This window comes from Bombina bombina, chromosome 4, assembly GCF_027579735.1.
Source record: "Bombina bombina isolate aBomBom1 chromosome 4, aBomBom1.pri, whole genome shotgun sequence".
NCBI lineage: Eukaryota > Metazoa > Chordata > Amphibia > Anura > Bombinatoridae > Bombina > Bombina bombina.
In genome coordinates, this window is record NC_069502.1 from 792674989 (window position 1) to 792690741 (window position 15753).

The following is a 15753-nucleotide window of genomic DNA, read 5'->3' on the forward strand; positions in this document are numbered from 1 at the left end:
CAAAACTAACTGGCCGCAGAGCCCTGTATGTTCCAACACCTGCCTGAGCCTCATTTCACACATGTTGCAGCATAAACATAATAAAATCAATTATGTGATAAATCCCCCCCTGTTCAATAATCCCCTTCCGGAGATATTAAATCTTGATTCTATACGGATAAAAGGAGTCACACTGTGACCCTGTCTTCTTGCATTATCATAGATGTATAAAAAAATGAAACAATCTAACCAGAATCTATGCCGTGGAACAGGAACATGTCCTTTCAAGTTTGACAGTGTTGTAGCATTGCTCCTGACATGGACTTCAGTGATAGAAGCAGGCAGTGAAACTCATCAACACTGATTGCTTAAGATGCTGTTAATACCAGTCTGGATTAGTTCGCAGAAAGACTCTCCTTGCATCTCCACACCCTAACTTTCTTCAATGCTCTCACTGAGAGACTGACAAGACTACTTAAAACTCGGTCCCATTTCGAAGAGTGCTACCCTCCATAAGAGACTACTCCGATCTTCCGGCACTTCTCCACCATCCTCCTGTGATGAAAGGCAAAGAATGACTGGGGGATGAGGAGAGTAGGGGAGGTATTTAAGCCTTTGGCTGGGGTGTCTTTGCCTCCTCCTGGTGGCCAGGTTCTTTATTTCCCACAAGTAAAGAATGAAGCTGTGGTCTCTCCTCATATTAAGATGGAAATGTGTGCTAGAGAACTAAGAATAATTCAAAGAAACCTACTAGTATATATAGCATTTCTGATCTGCCATCATAAACAATAAAAATAGCTTTCGAGGCACTGGCTGATTAAAAGCTATTAAATGTAGCCTTAAGGCACAGTAACCAATCAATGGCCTGGAGACAGCCAGCAACTTACACTTGATTAGCTAGTACAGTGGCTACCACCAATGGTATTTAACATTGGTTTTCTGACCTGAGAGCACTCCTATTTGAGCTACGGTATACTAGAGTGGTATTCCTTACATGGCATCTGTGAAGTTTACATAGTTACAAAAATACATTTTGGAGATCAGAATTTGGTTTTATACCCTGCATGAATTTTATGAGTAATACAATTTGACATCTGAGTAAAACATTAAAATGCTTTCTCACCTATATGGATTGTCCAATGTTTAAAGCGATTGTAAAGTTTAATGAATTACTGCCCAGTATCTAAAAATAATCTTAAAAACAGGGGGACTTTGATTCATTAAATGTTACAAAGACGCTTCTTTTTTAAAAAATACTTGCCATTGCATTATGGTAAACATAATCGATCAATGACAAATCTGGCTTCCTCCAATTGTTGCATGCCCCCTTTGGTGTCCAGCTCTTGGGGCACGCAACAACTGTAGGAAACCGGATTTATCAGCGATATGCTAAATACAGTAGGAACTGTGGGCGGAGGAACAGTGGTATGTTTACCATATTGCAATGTTAAGTATTTTAAAAAACAAGCTTCTTTGTAAAGAATAAAAGTGCCCCCGTTTTTAAGATTATTTTTAGATACTGGGCAGTAATTCATTAATCTTTACAATCACTATAATATTATGATTTCTGAGTATGCTTTTTCTTCTGTATGCATTTTCTGATGTCTAATAAGATTTGGTTTCCGAGCAAAACTTTTCCCACATTCAGAACATGAAAATGTTTTCTCTCCCGTATGAATTTTCTGATGAGTAATAAGATTTATTTTCTGAGTAAAACATTTCCCACATTCTGTACATGAAAATGCTTTCTCTCCTTTATGAATTTTCTGATGTGTAGTAAGATTTGATTTCAGGGTAAAAAATTTCCCACATTCAGAACATGAAAATGGTGTCTCTCCTGTATGACTTGCCTGATGTCTAATAAGATGTGATTGCCGAGTAAAACATTCCCCACATTCAGAACACATTTTTTTTTTCTTTGTATGAATTTTCTGATGAGTAAGAAGATTTGATTTCTGAGTAAAACATTTTCCACAATCAGAACATGAAAATGCTTTCTCTTCTGCATGGATTTTCTGATGAGTAATAAGATATGATTTGAGAGTAAAAGATTTCCCACATTCTGAACATGAAAAGTTTTTCTCTCCTTTATGAATTTTCTGATGAGTAATAAGATTTGATTTCTGAGTAAAACATTTCCCACATTCAGAACATGAAAATTGTTTATCTCCAGTATGAATTGTCTGATGTACAATAAGATGTGATTTCAATGGAAAAGATTTTCCACACTGAAAACATGAAAATGCTTTCTCTCCTGTATGGGTTTTCTGATGTGTAACAAGATTTGATTTCTGAGTAAAACATTTTCCACAATAAGAACATGAAAATGCTTTCTCTCCTGTATGAATCTTCTGATGATTAACAAGAGTTGATTTTAGAGAAAAGCACTTCCCACATTCAGAACATGAAAATTCTTTTTCACCTGTATGAATTTTCTGATGAGTAATAAGATGCGATTTTTGAGTAAAACATCTCCCACACTGAGAACATGAAAATTGTCTCTCTCCTGTATGAATTTTCTGATGAGTAATAAGATGTGGTTTTTGAGTAAACCATTTTCCACATTCAGAACATGAAAATGCTTTCTTGTCTGTATGAATGGCCGGATGTTCAATAAAACTGTTTTTTTGGATAAAACATTTGTTTCCCTTATTATTTCTTTGATTTTGAAAAGGACTGAAAGAAGCATCTGCACTGGGATTATCACAGTCTCTGAATCTACCTGTTGGAAGAAAAATAATAGGAGCAATGTTATTTATCGATGTCTCAAATATATATATATATTTTAACATTTTAACTAGTCTCTCTAACTGGGTTAAGTTACAAAAAAAATATGATGCAATAACTTTTTTGTCTACTGCAAGGGGAGAGGCTATGACCATACACCATTCCCTATCCATCAAGGCTTAAGGGGAGTTTACTGTATAATGACTCCCTGACATCCTATAATTGATTAGTAAAATTACAACCATAATGTATATTATATAATCATAAGTCTAAAATAAAGTAAAAACAAATTAACAAAACATATGCTATTGTATTGTTTCCAAAATAAATGATTTACTTATGATAAACCAAATACCTTTGACGAAAATATGTTACAGCAAAGCCAATCCGCTAAAGGAACGTGAGAGTTAAAATATTGTGATCTATATGGATACATTGCTACATTTTGAAAAATAAGCTCCTGGAAAATTATATCTACAGATCCGTTAATACAGTGTGGTTGGATATTTATCAGCTTAAGTGTTTCCCAAAATATGACCACAAAATATTAACCCAATAGATGTGCAGCTATTCCCCAGTATGGATGATGACCACTTATCCTGGGGGTCCCCCTTTTCAAATCTTGGGCCCTACCTGCACTACAGCCATTAAAGGAGACTGCAGCCTTCTTCCTGCATGCCATCTGATGGTGGATCAGCTTGTGAAAAAAACACTTGGGGTGTAGTGAACTCACAGGAATTAAGTCAAATAATTCCTTGTTAGTCTGTAGCTTGGGGAGAGGGCTTTGAATGTCTATCTCTGAGTTCCCAGAATACTTTCATTTAAAAGATGGAGATACCATGCAGTGCCATTTACCCTAAGGGGAAGTGTGTTTTAATGGAGACACTATCAACCCCCATGTTTGTGTTAGAGGGACATGTGACCCACCCGATTTGAGGAGTCTGCCCTTTCAAATGAGGTCACCTGTAGCTTAAATAAAGAGGGAGGTATATGGGTGCCACTAGAGCCCCCTTCCTACTCAGGGTAAACTTTTAGTAATTTAGGAGCCTTTGCCGGTTATTGCCATTTTTGTGATCACCTGTGTCATACAGGGACAAGATACCCTTATTTAAAAGTGGGGAGTCTGTTTGGAATGCACAAAAACAAAATTTATGTAAGAATTTACCTGATAAATTAATTTATTTCATGGTGACGAGAGTCCATGAGCTTGTTACTGATGGGATATCAAAATATATATAAATACACCTCCCACCTCACTCATACCTCAGTTTAACGTATAGCCAAGTTAGTGGTGTATAAGGAATAAAAACATAAAAAAGAGGAATAGGATAAATAATGTGCTTATACAAAAAAATCATAACCCCCAGAACTTACCTGATAAATTCATTTCTTTCATATTAGCAAGAGTCCATGAGCTAGTGACGTATGGGATATACATTCCTACCAGGAGGGGCAAAGTTTCACAAACCTTAAAATGCCTATAAATACACCCCTCACCACACCCACAATTCAGTTTAACGAATAGCCAAGAAGTGGGGTGATAAGAAAAGAGCGAAAGCATCAAAAAAAAAAAAAAAGGAATTGGAATAATTGTGCTTTATACAAAAAAATCATAACCACCACAAAAAAGGGTGGGCCTCATGGACTCTTGCTAATATGAAAGAAATGAATTTATCAGGTAAGTTCTTACATAAATTATGTTTTCTTTCATGTAATTAGCAAGAGTCCATGAGCTAGTGACGTATGGGATATAAATACCCAAGATGTGGAACTTCCACGCAAGAGTCACTAGAGAGGGAGGGATAAAATAAAGACAGCCAATTCCGCTGAAAAATTAATCCAATACCCAAATCAAAAGTTTCAATTTTAATAATGAAAAAAAATGAAATTATAAGCAGAAGAATCAAACTGAAACAGCTGCCTGAAGTACTATTCTACCAAAAACTGCTTCTAAAGAAGAGAAAACATCAAAATGGTAGAATTTAGTAAAAGTATGCAAAGAAGACCAAGTCATTGCTTTGCAAATTTGATCAACAGAAGCTTCATTCTTAAAAAGCCCAGGAAGTAGAAACTGACCTAGTAGAATGAGCCGTAATCCTCTGAGACGGGGAATAATCCGACTCCAAATAAGCATGATGAATCAAAAGCTTAACCAAGATGCCAAAGAAATGGCAGAAGCCTTCTGACCTTCCAAAAACCAGAAAAGATAACAAATAGACTAGAAGTCTGACTGAAATCTGAGTAGCTTCAACATAATATTTCAAAACTCTTACCACATCCTAAAGAATGTAAGAATCTTACCAAAGAGAATTCTTAGGATTAGGACACAAGGAAAAGACAATAATTCCTCCACTAATGTTGTTAGAATTCACAACTTAGGTGAAAATTGAAATGAGGACAGCAAGAAAACACGTTATCCTGATGAAAAATCAGAACAAGGAGATTCACAAGAAAGAACAGATAATTCAAAAACTGTTCTAGCTGAAGAGATGTCCAAAAAGAACAATACTTTCCATGAAAGTAATGAATGTCCAGAGCAAGCATATGCTCAAAATAGAAGAGCCTGAAAAACCTTCAGAACCCAATTAAGACTCCAAGGAGGAGAAATTGGCTTAATGACAGGTTTGATACGAATCAAAACCTGAACAAAATGATGAATATCAGGAAGTAACACTGCCTTATCCTGATGAAAAATCAGAAAAGGATATTCACAAAAAAGAGCAGATAACTCAAAAACTCTTCTAGTAGAAAAAATAACCAAAAGGAACAATACTTTTCCAAGAAAGTAATTTAACGTTCAGAAAATGCATAGTTTCAAACGGAGGATCCTGTAAAGCCCTCAGCACCAAATTGAGACTCCAAAGAGGAGAGATTGAATTAATGACAGGCTTGATATGGACCAAAGCCTGTACAACACATTGAATATCAGGATGATTAGCAATCTTTCTGTGAAAAAAGAACAGAAAGAGTAGAGATTTGTCCTAACAAAGAATTGAAGACAAAACCTTATCCAAACCAACCTGAAAAAATAATAAAATTCTATGAATTTTAAAATAATGCCAAGAAAAGTAGGTCTTCCAGACTCAATATAAATCTTTCTAGAGACAGATTTATGAGCCTGAAACATAGTATTAATCAATAAGTCAGAAAAAACCTCTATGACTAAAAACCAAGCGTTCAATCTCCATCCCTTCAAATGTAATGATTTGAGATCCTGATGGAAAAAAATGGCCTTGAGAAAGAAAAGGTCTGGTTTAAACGGAGGTGTCCAACGTTGGCAACTGGCCATCCGAATGAGATTCGTATACCAAAACCTGAGAGGCCATGCTGGAGCTACCAGCATAACAAACAAATACTCCATAAGAATTTTGGAAGAAGAACTAGAGGCGGAAAGAAATAGGCAAAAAGATAATTCCAAAGAAATGTCAATGCATACACTACTTCCGCCTGAAGATTCCCGGACCTTAATAGGCCCCTGGGAAGTTCTTTATTCAGATGAGATGAAAAACATATCTGGGTAAGAGAGACCATTCTCCCAGAAGAAAAGCTTGATTAACAGAGATAATCCGCTTCCCAAATATCTATACCTGGGAAAAAACCCCACAGAATTTAGATAGGAGCTGGATTTAGCCCAAGCTAATATCCGAGACACTTCTGTCACAGCCTAAGGACTGATAGTCCTACTCTGATGATTGACATACACCATAGTAGTGATATTGTCTGAAAAACATTAAACGTCTATTCTTCAAAAAGAAACTAACTGAAAAACTCTGAGAAAACACGGAGTTCTAAAATATCAAATGGTAATCTCGCCTCCTGAGATTTCCAAACCCCTTGTGCTGACAGAGATCCACAGACAGCCTCCCAACCAAAAAGACTCACATCTGTAGAGATCATGGTCCAGGTTGAAAGAAACGAAGAGACCTGTAGAACTAAATGATGGTGATCTTAACCACCAAATCAAGAGAGATAAATATTAGGATTTGAAGATTTAAAATGCGAAATCCTAGAAACCCTGCACCATAATTCAGCATAAAAGACTGGAAAGGTTCTTTCTATTGAAAATGAGCAAAGGGAATTAAATCCAATGCTGTGGCCATAAGACCTAAAACTTCTATGCATATATAGCAACTGAAGGAAATAATAGAGACTAAAGGTACCGACAAACGGAACACAATAAAATTGTCCCTTGTCTGATAGAGACAAAGACAGTGACACAAACCTAAAAAAGGTGACCCTTGTGTGAGGAATCAAGAGCTTTTGAAAAAAAGATCCTCTAACTATGTCCTGAAGAGCAAAGTGAATCATATGAGATTCCGCATCCTCAGAAAATAATCTGAATGAAAACAGAAAAATGAAAATATGCATTTATTGTATCTAATGAAAACAAATAATGCCATCACTGACCAAAAAAAAAGGCAGAATAGTTTGAATAAAACTCCAAAACCCAGTTCCTAAAAATGGAACGGGAAGAAATACCCCAGAAGATTCCAGGTCTGAGCAGCGCTTGAACCCCATGGGTGCCCAGCCATGCTTCAACAGTACCCAAATATATAGGACCGAAACACACTTAAAGAAAGTGTTAGCCTTACTGGAATAAAATCAAAGAAATTTGGACCGAATAGAAATACATTTCAAAGAAGTCTTAACCTGCCCCTTGCCAGCCAAGCTGGAATACGGCACGTACATCGCAATTTTAGGGAGCTGATTTCGAACTGAAAAATTTCCAATTTAAAAACATGTTACTTGGGAAAGAATTCAGGAATTTGTTCCTTAATAAGAACAACAAAACTAGTATAAGCTTAAAGTTTTAGTCTTAGAACTCAATCTTGAAGCCCAGAGTAACAGTTAAGAATTGAATCCAATTATAAAACAAATAATTGATTATCTTAGAACAAAAGAAATATGGATTTTTAAAAATCACAAAATTCTTCTAGCTAAAAATAGCTAAAGACATAGATTAACCCTCATTTGCGAAAATATTCAATAAAATGAAGACACAAATGAAATTATTAGCATGATAGTCCAGTTAAAGGACCAGTCAATACAGTGGACTTGCATAATCAAAAAATGCAAAACAACAAGACAAATGCAACAGCACCTAGTCTAGTAAATGTTGTCCCTTAACAATGCTAAAATAAATCATAATCTGATACTTGATCTTAAAGTAAACAGAACAAAATGAAGCAATTGCAACATCCAAATAAATCACAGGACCAAGAAAAGTACCTGAAACTAAATAATTTTCCATAAATAAGATACAACCATCTAAAGGAAAATAAATACTATTTTGCTATAGAAACAATAGCATAATTAGTAGGAGTAGAGATAGCCCCAATAAATTGGAGAACCCTCCAAATTGAATTTAACTGCTGGCAAAGAATATAGTTTAAAACCTTTGAAGAAGTAATAAAAGAAAAATCTCAGCCTATTCCATTCCCTAGTATGAGGAATTGGAAAGAAAACCTCTGAAAACACAGAAGAATAAAAAAGCAGAAATAGTGTTAGCTAGGTCTTGAAAAAGAACTAGTTACCTTAATATCTAAAATAAACAACACCTTTTCAACAAAGAACAAATGTACTTTAATAAAAAAATAATAAAAAACAAAATTTATGCTTACCTGATAAATTCCTTTCTCCTGTAGTGTGGTCAGTCCACGGGTCATCATTACTTCTGGGATATTAACTCCTCCCCAACAGGAAGTGCAAGAGGATCACCCAGCAGAGCTGCTATATAGCTCCTCCCCTCTACGTCACACCCAGTCATTCGACCGAGAACCAACGAGAAAGGAGAAGCCAAAGGGTGCAGTGGTGACTGGAGTATAATTTAAAAATTTAGACCTGCCATAAAAACAGGGCGGGCCGTGGACTGACCACACTACAGGAGAAAGGAATTTATCAGGTAAGCATAAATTTTGTTTTCTCCTGTTAAGTGTGGTCAGTCCACGGGTCATCATTACTTCTGGGATACCAATACCAAAGCTAAAGTACACGGATGACGGGAGGGACAGGCAGGCTCTTTATACGGAAGGAACCACTGCCTGAAGAACCTTTCTCCCAAAAATAGCCTCCGAAGAAGCAAAAGTGTCAAATTTGTAAAATTTGTAAAAAGTATGAAGAGAAGACCAAGTTGCAGCCTTGCAAATCTGTTCAGAGGCCTCGTTCTTAAAGGCCCAAGTGGAAGCCACAGCTCTAGTAGAATGAGCTGTAATCCTTTCAGGAGGTTGCTGTCCAGCAGTCTCATTATGCTACGAAGCCAAAAAACAGAATTTATGTTTACCTGATAAATTACTTTCTCCAACGGTGTGTCCGGTCCACGGCGTTATCCTTACTTGTGGGATATTCTCCTCCCCAACAGGAAATGGCAAAGAGCCCAGCAAAGCTGGTCACATGATCCCTCCTAGGCTCCGCCTTCCCCAGTCATTCGACCAACGTAAAGGAGGAATATTTGCATAGGCGAAACCATATGATACCGTGGTGACTGTAGTTAAAGAAAATAAATTATCAGACCTGATTAAAAAACCAGGGCGGGCCGTGGGCCGGACACACCGTTGGAGAAAGTAATTTATCAGGTAAACATAAATTCTGTTTTCTCCAACATAGGTGTGTCCGGTCCACGGCGTCATCCTTACTTGTGGGAACCAATACCAAAGCTTTAGGACACGGATGAAGGGAGGGAGCAAATCAGGTCACCTAGATGGAAGGCACCACGGCTTGCAAAACCTTTCTCCCAAAAATAGCCTCAGAAGAAGCAAAAGTATCAAACTTGTAAAATTTAGTAAAAGTGTGCAGTGAAGACCAAGTCGCTGCCTTACATATCTGATCAACAGAAGCCTCGTTCTTGAAGGCCCATGTGGAAGCCACAGCCCTAGTGGAATGAGCTGTGATTCTTTCAGGAGGCTGCCGTCCGGCAGTCTCATAAGCCAATCTGATGATGCTTTTAATCCAAAAAGAGAGAGAGGTAGAAGTTGCTTTTTGACCTCTCCTTTTACCAGAATAAACAACAAACAAGGAAGATGTTTGTCTAAAATCCTTTGTAGCATCTAAATAGAATTTTAGAGCACGAACAACATCCAAATTGTGCAACAAACGTTCCTTCTTTGAAACTGGATTCGGACACAAAGAAGGCACGACTATCTCCTGGTTAATGTTTTTGTTAGAAACAACTTTCGGAAGAAAACCAGGTTTAGTACGTAAAACCACCTTATCTGCATGGAACACCAGATAAGGAGGGGAACACTGCAGGGCAGATAATTCTGAAACTCTTCTAGCAGAAGAAATTGCAACCAAAAACAAAACTTTCCAAGATAATAACTTAATATCAACGGAATGTAAGGGTTCAAACGGAACCCCCTGAAGAACTGAAAGAACTAAATTGAGACTCCAAGGAGGAGTCAAAGGTTTGTAAACAGGCTTGATTCTAACCAGAGCCTGAACAAAGGCTTGAACATCTGGCACAGCTGCCAGCTTTTTGTGAAGTAACACAGACAAGGCAGAAATCTGTCCCTTCAAGGAACTTGCAGATAATCCTTTCTCCAAACCTTCTTGAAGAAAGGATAGAATCTTAGGAATTTTTACCTTGTCCCAAGGGAATCCTTTAGATTCACACCAACAGATATATTTTTTCCATATTTTGTGGTAAATTTTTCTAGTTACAGGCTTTCTGGCCTGAACAAGAGTATCAATGACAGAATCTGAGAACCCTCGCTTTGATAAGATCAAGCGTTCAATCTCCAAGCAGTCAGTTGGAGTGAGACCAGATTCGGATGTTCGAACGGACCTTGAACAAGAAGGTCTCGTCTCAAAGGTAGCTTCCATGGTGGAGCCGATGACATATTCACCAGGTCTGCATACCAAGTCCTGCGTGGCCACGCAGGAGCTATCAAGATCACCGATGCCCTCTCCTGATTGATCCTGGCTACCAGCCTGGGGATGAGAGGAAACGGCGGGAATACATAAGCTAGTTTGAAGGTCCAAGGTGCTACTAGTGCATCTACTAGAGTCGCCTTGGGATCCCTGGATCTGGACCCGTAGCAAGGAACCTTGAAGTTCTGACGAGAGGCCATCAGATCCATGTCTGGAATGCCCCACAATTGAGTAATTTGGGCAAAGATTTCCGGATGGAGTTCCCACTCCCCCGGATGAAATGTCTGACGACTCAGAAAATCCGCTTCCCAATTTTCCACTCCTGGGATGTGGATTGCAGACAAGTGGCAGGAGTGAGTCTCCGCCCATTGAATGATTTTGGTCACTTCTTCCATCGCCAGGGAACTCCTTGTTCCCCCCTGATGGTTGATGTACGCAACAGTCGTCATGTTGTCTGATTGAAACCGTATGAACTTGGCCCTTGCTAGCTGAGGCCAAGCCTTGAGAGCATTGAATATCGCTCTTAGTTCCAGAATATTTATCGGGAGAAGAGATTCTTCCCGAGACCAAAGACCCTGAGCTTTCAGGGGTCCCCAGACCGCGCCCCAGCCCACCAGACTGGCGTCGGTCGTGACAATGACCCACTCTGGTCTGCGGAAGCTCATCCCCTGTGACAGGTTGTCCAGGGACAGCCACCAACGGAGTGAATCTCTGGTCCTCTGATCTACTTGTATTGTCGGAGACAAGTCTGTATAGTCCCCATTCCACTGACTGAGCATGCACAGTTGTAATGGTCTTAGATGAATTCGCGCAAAAGGAACTATGTCCATTGCCGCTACCATCAAACCTATTACTTCCATGCACTGCGCTATGGAAGGAAGAGGAACAGAATGAAGTATTTGACAAGAGTTTAGAAATTTTGATTTTCTGGCCTCTGTCAGAAAAATTCTCATTTCTAAGGAGTCTATTATTGTTCCCAAGAAGGGAACCCTTGTTGACGGGGATAGAGAACTTTTTTCTACGTTCACTTTCCACCCGTGAGATCTGAGAAAGGCCAGGACAATGTCCGTGTGAGCCTTTGCTTGAGGAAGGGACGACGCTTGAATCAGAATGTCGTCCAAGTAAGGTACTACTGCAATGCCCCTTGGTCTTAGCACCGCTAGAAGGGACCCTAGTACCTTTGTGAAAATCCTTGGAGCAGTGGCTAATCCGAACGGAAGTGCCACAAACTGGTAATGCTTGTCCAGGAATGCGAACCTTAGGAACCGATGATGTTCCTTGTGGATAGGAATATGTAGATACGCATCCTTTAAATCCACCGTGGTCATGAATTGACCTTCCTGGATGGAAGGAAGAATTGTTCGAATGGTTTCCATTTTGAACGATGGAACCTTGAGAAACTTGTTTAGGATCTTGAGATCTAAGATTGGTCTGAATGTTCCCTCTTTTTTGGGAACTACGAACAGATTGGAGTAGAACCCCCTCCCTTGTTCTCCTAAAGGAACAGGATGAATCACTCCCATTTTTAACAGGTCTTCTACACAATGTAAGAATGCCTGTCTTTTTATGTGGTCTGAAGACAATTGAGACCTGTGGAACCTCCCCCTTGGGGGAAGCCCCTTGAATTCCAGAAGATAACCTTGGGAGACTATTTCTAGTGCCCAAGGATCCAGAACATCTCTTGCCCAAGCCTGAGCGAAGAGAGAGAGTCTGCCCCCCACCAGATCCGGTCCCGGATCGGGGGCCAACATCTCATGCTGTCTTGGTAGCAGTTGCAGGTTTCTTGGCCTGCTTTCCTTTGTTCCAGCCTTGCATTGGTCTCCAGGCTGGCTTGGCTTGAGAAGTATTACCCTCTTGCTTAGAGGACGTAGCACTTGGGGCTGGTCCGTTTCTGCGAAAGGGACGAAAATTAGGTTTATTTTTGGCCTTGAAAGACCTATCCTGAGGAAGGGCGTGGCCCTTGCCCCCAGTGATATCAGAGATAATCTCTTTCAAGTCAGGGCCAAACAGCGTTTTCCCCTTGAAAGGAATGTTAAGCAATTTGTTCTTGGAAGACGCATCCGCTGACCAAGATTTTAACCAAAGCGCTCTGCGCGCCACAATAGCAAAACCAGAATTTTTCGCCGCTAACCTAGCCAATTGCAAAGTGGCGTCTAGGGTGAAAGAATTAGCCAATTTGAGAGCATGAATTCTGTCCATAATCTCCTCATAAGAAGAAGAATTATAATTGAGCGCCTTTTCTAGCTCATCGAACCAGAAACACGCTGCTGTAGTGACCGGAACAATGCATGAAATTGGTTGTAGAAGGTAACCTTGCTGAACAAACATCTTTTTAAGCAAACCTTCTAATTTTTTATCCATAGGATCTTTGAAAGCACAACTATCTTCTATGGGTATAGTGGTGCGTTTGTTTAGAGTAGAAACCGCCCCCTCGACCTTGGGGACTGTCTGCCATAAGTCCTTTCTGGGGTCGACCATAGGAAACAATTTTTTAAATATGGGGGGAGGGACGAAAGGTATACCGGGCCTTTCCCATTCTTTATTTACAATGTCCGCCACCCGCTTGGGTATAGGAAAAGCTTCGGGGGGCCCCGGGACCTCTAGGAACTTGTCCATTTTACATAGTTTCTCTGGAATGACCAAATTCTCACAATCATCCAGAGTGGATAACACCTCCTTAAGCAGAGCGCGGAGATGTTCCAATTTAAATTTAAATGTAATCACATCAGGTTCAGCTTGTTGAGAAATTTTCCCTGAATCTGAAATTTCTCCCTCAGACAAAACCTCCCTGGCCCCCTCAGACTGGTGTAGGGGCCCTTCAGAACCAATATCATCAGCGTCCTCATGCTCTTCAGTATTTTCTAAAACAGAGCAGTCGCGCTTTCGCTGATAAGTGGGCATTTTGGCTAAAATGTTTTTGATAGAATTATCCATTACAGCCGTTAATTGTTGCATAGTAAGGAGTATTGGCGCGCTAGATGTACTAGGGGCCTCCTGTGTGGGCAAGACTGGTGTAGACGAAGGAGGGGATGATGCAGTACCATGCTTACTCCCCTCACTTGAGGAATCATCTTGGGCATCATTTTCTCTAAATTTTGTGTCACATAAATCACATCTATTTAAATGAGAAGGAACCTTGGCTTCCCCACATTCAGAACACAGTCTATCTGGTAGTTCAGACATGTTAAACAGGCAAAAACTTGATAACAAAGTACAAAAAACGTTTTAAAATAAACCGTTACTGTCACTTTAAATTTTAAACTGAACACACTTTATTACTGCAATTGCGAAAAAGTATGAAGGAATTGTTCAAAATTCACCAAAATTTCACCACAGTGTCTTAAAGCCTTAAAAGTATTGCACACCAAATTTGGAAGCTTTAACCCTTAAAATAACGGAACCGGAGCCGTTTTTATATTTAACCCCTTTACAGTCCCTGGTATCTGCTTTGCTGAGACCCAACCAAGCCCAAAGGGGAATACGATACCAAATGACGCCTTCAGAAAGTCTTTTCTATGTATCAGAGCTCCTCACACATGCATCTGCATGTCATGCTTCTCAAAAACAAGTGCGCAATAGAGGCGCGAAAATGAGACTCTGCCTGTGATTAGGGAAAGCCCCTAGAGAATAAGGTGTCCAATACAGTGCCTGCCGGTTATTTTACATAATTCCCAAGATTAAAATAATTCCTCAAGGCTATGAAGTATAAAATATGTTTATATATAAATCGATTTAGCCCAGAAAATGTCTACAGTCTTAAAAAGCCCTTGTGAAGCCCTTTTTTTTCTTTCTGTAATAAAAATGGCTTACCGGATCCCATAGGGAAAATGACAGCTTCCAGCATTACATCGTCTTGTTAGAATGTGTCATACCTCAAGCAGCAAAAGTCTGCTCACTGTTCCCCCAACTGAAGTTAATTCCTCTCAACAGTCCTGTGTGGAAACAGCCATCGATTTTAGTAACGGTTGCTAAAATCATTTTCCTCTTACAAACAGAAATCTTCATCTCTTTTCTGTTTCAGAGTAAATAGTACATACCAGCACTATTTTAAAAAAACAAACTCTTGATTGAATAATAAAAACTACAGTTAAACACTAAAAAACTCTAAGCCATCTCCGTGGAGATGTTGCCTGTACAACGGCAAAGAGAATGACTGGGGAAGGCGGAGCCTAGGAGGGATCATGTGACCAGCTTTGCTGGGCTCTTTGCCATTTCCTGTTGGGGAGGAGAATATCCCACAAGTAAGGATGACGCCGTGGACCGGACACACCTATGTTGGAGAAAGAGAGAGAGGTAGCCGAAGCTTTTTGACCTCTCCTCTGACCAGAATAAACGACAAACAGGGAAGACGTTTGTCGAAAATCCTTAGTTGCCTGTAGATAAAATTTCAGGGCACGGACTACATCTAGATTGTGTAGAAGACGTTCCTTCTTCGAAGAAGGATTAGGACACAAAGATGGAACAACAATCTCTTGATTGATATTCCTGTTAGTGACCACCTTAGGTAAGAACCCAGGTTTAATACGCAGAACTACCTTGTCTGAATGAAAAATCAGATAAGGAGAATCACAATGTAAGGCAGATAACTCAGAGACTCTTCGAGCCGAGGAAATAGCCATTAAAAACAGAACTTTCCAAGATAACAGCTTGATATCAATGGAATGAAGGGGTTCAAACGGAACACCCTGTAAAATATTAAGAACTAAGTTCAAACTCCATGGTGGAGCAACAGTTTTAAACACAGGCTTGATCCTAGCCAAAGCCTGACAAAAAGCTTGAACGTCCGGAACCTCTGACAGACGTTTATGTAAAAGAATGGACAGAGCTGAAATCTGTCCCTTTAAGGAACTAGCGGATAAACCCTTTTCTAAACCTTCTTGTAGAAAAGACAATATCCTAGGAATCCTAACCTTACTCCATGAGTAACTCTTGGATTCACACCAATATAAATATTTACGCCATATTTTATGGTAAATCTTTCTGGTAACAGGCTTCCTAGCCTGCATTAAGGTATCAATTACTGATTCAGAAAAACCACGTTTTGATAAAATCAAGCGTTCAATTTCCAAGCAGTCAGCTTCAGAGAAATTAGATTTTGATGTTTGAAGGGACCCTGGATCAGAAGGTCCTGTCTCAGAGGCAGAGACCAAGGTGGACAGGATGACATGTCCACTAGATCTG

The 15753-nt window shown here is 39.5% G+C and overlaps 1 protein-coding gene across 1 annotated transcript in view; it reads right to left on the reverse strand.

Moving 5' to 3' along the window:
* Window positions 1-1501: 1501 nt before the first annotated feature.
* LOC128656988 (gastrula zinc finger protein XlCGF57.1-like) overlaps window positions 1502-15753 on the reverse strand; it is a 209567-nt gene continuing 195315 nt past the window's right edge. Inside the window, exon 6 of the mRNA XM_053711197.1 lies at window positions 1502-2701. Coding sequence (XP_053567172.1) covers window positions 1530-2701 — 1172 coding nt within the window. The 3' untranslated portion in view covers window positions 1502-1529. The remainder of the gene's footprint in view (window positions 2702-15753) is intronic.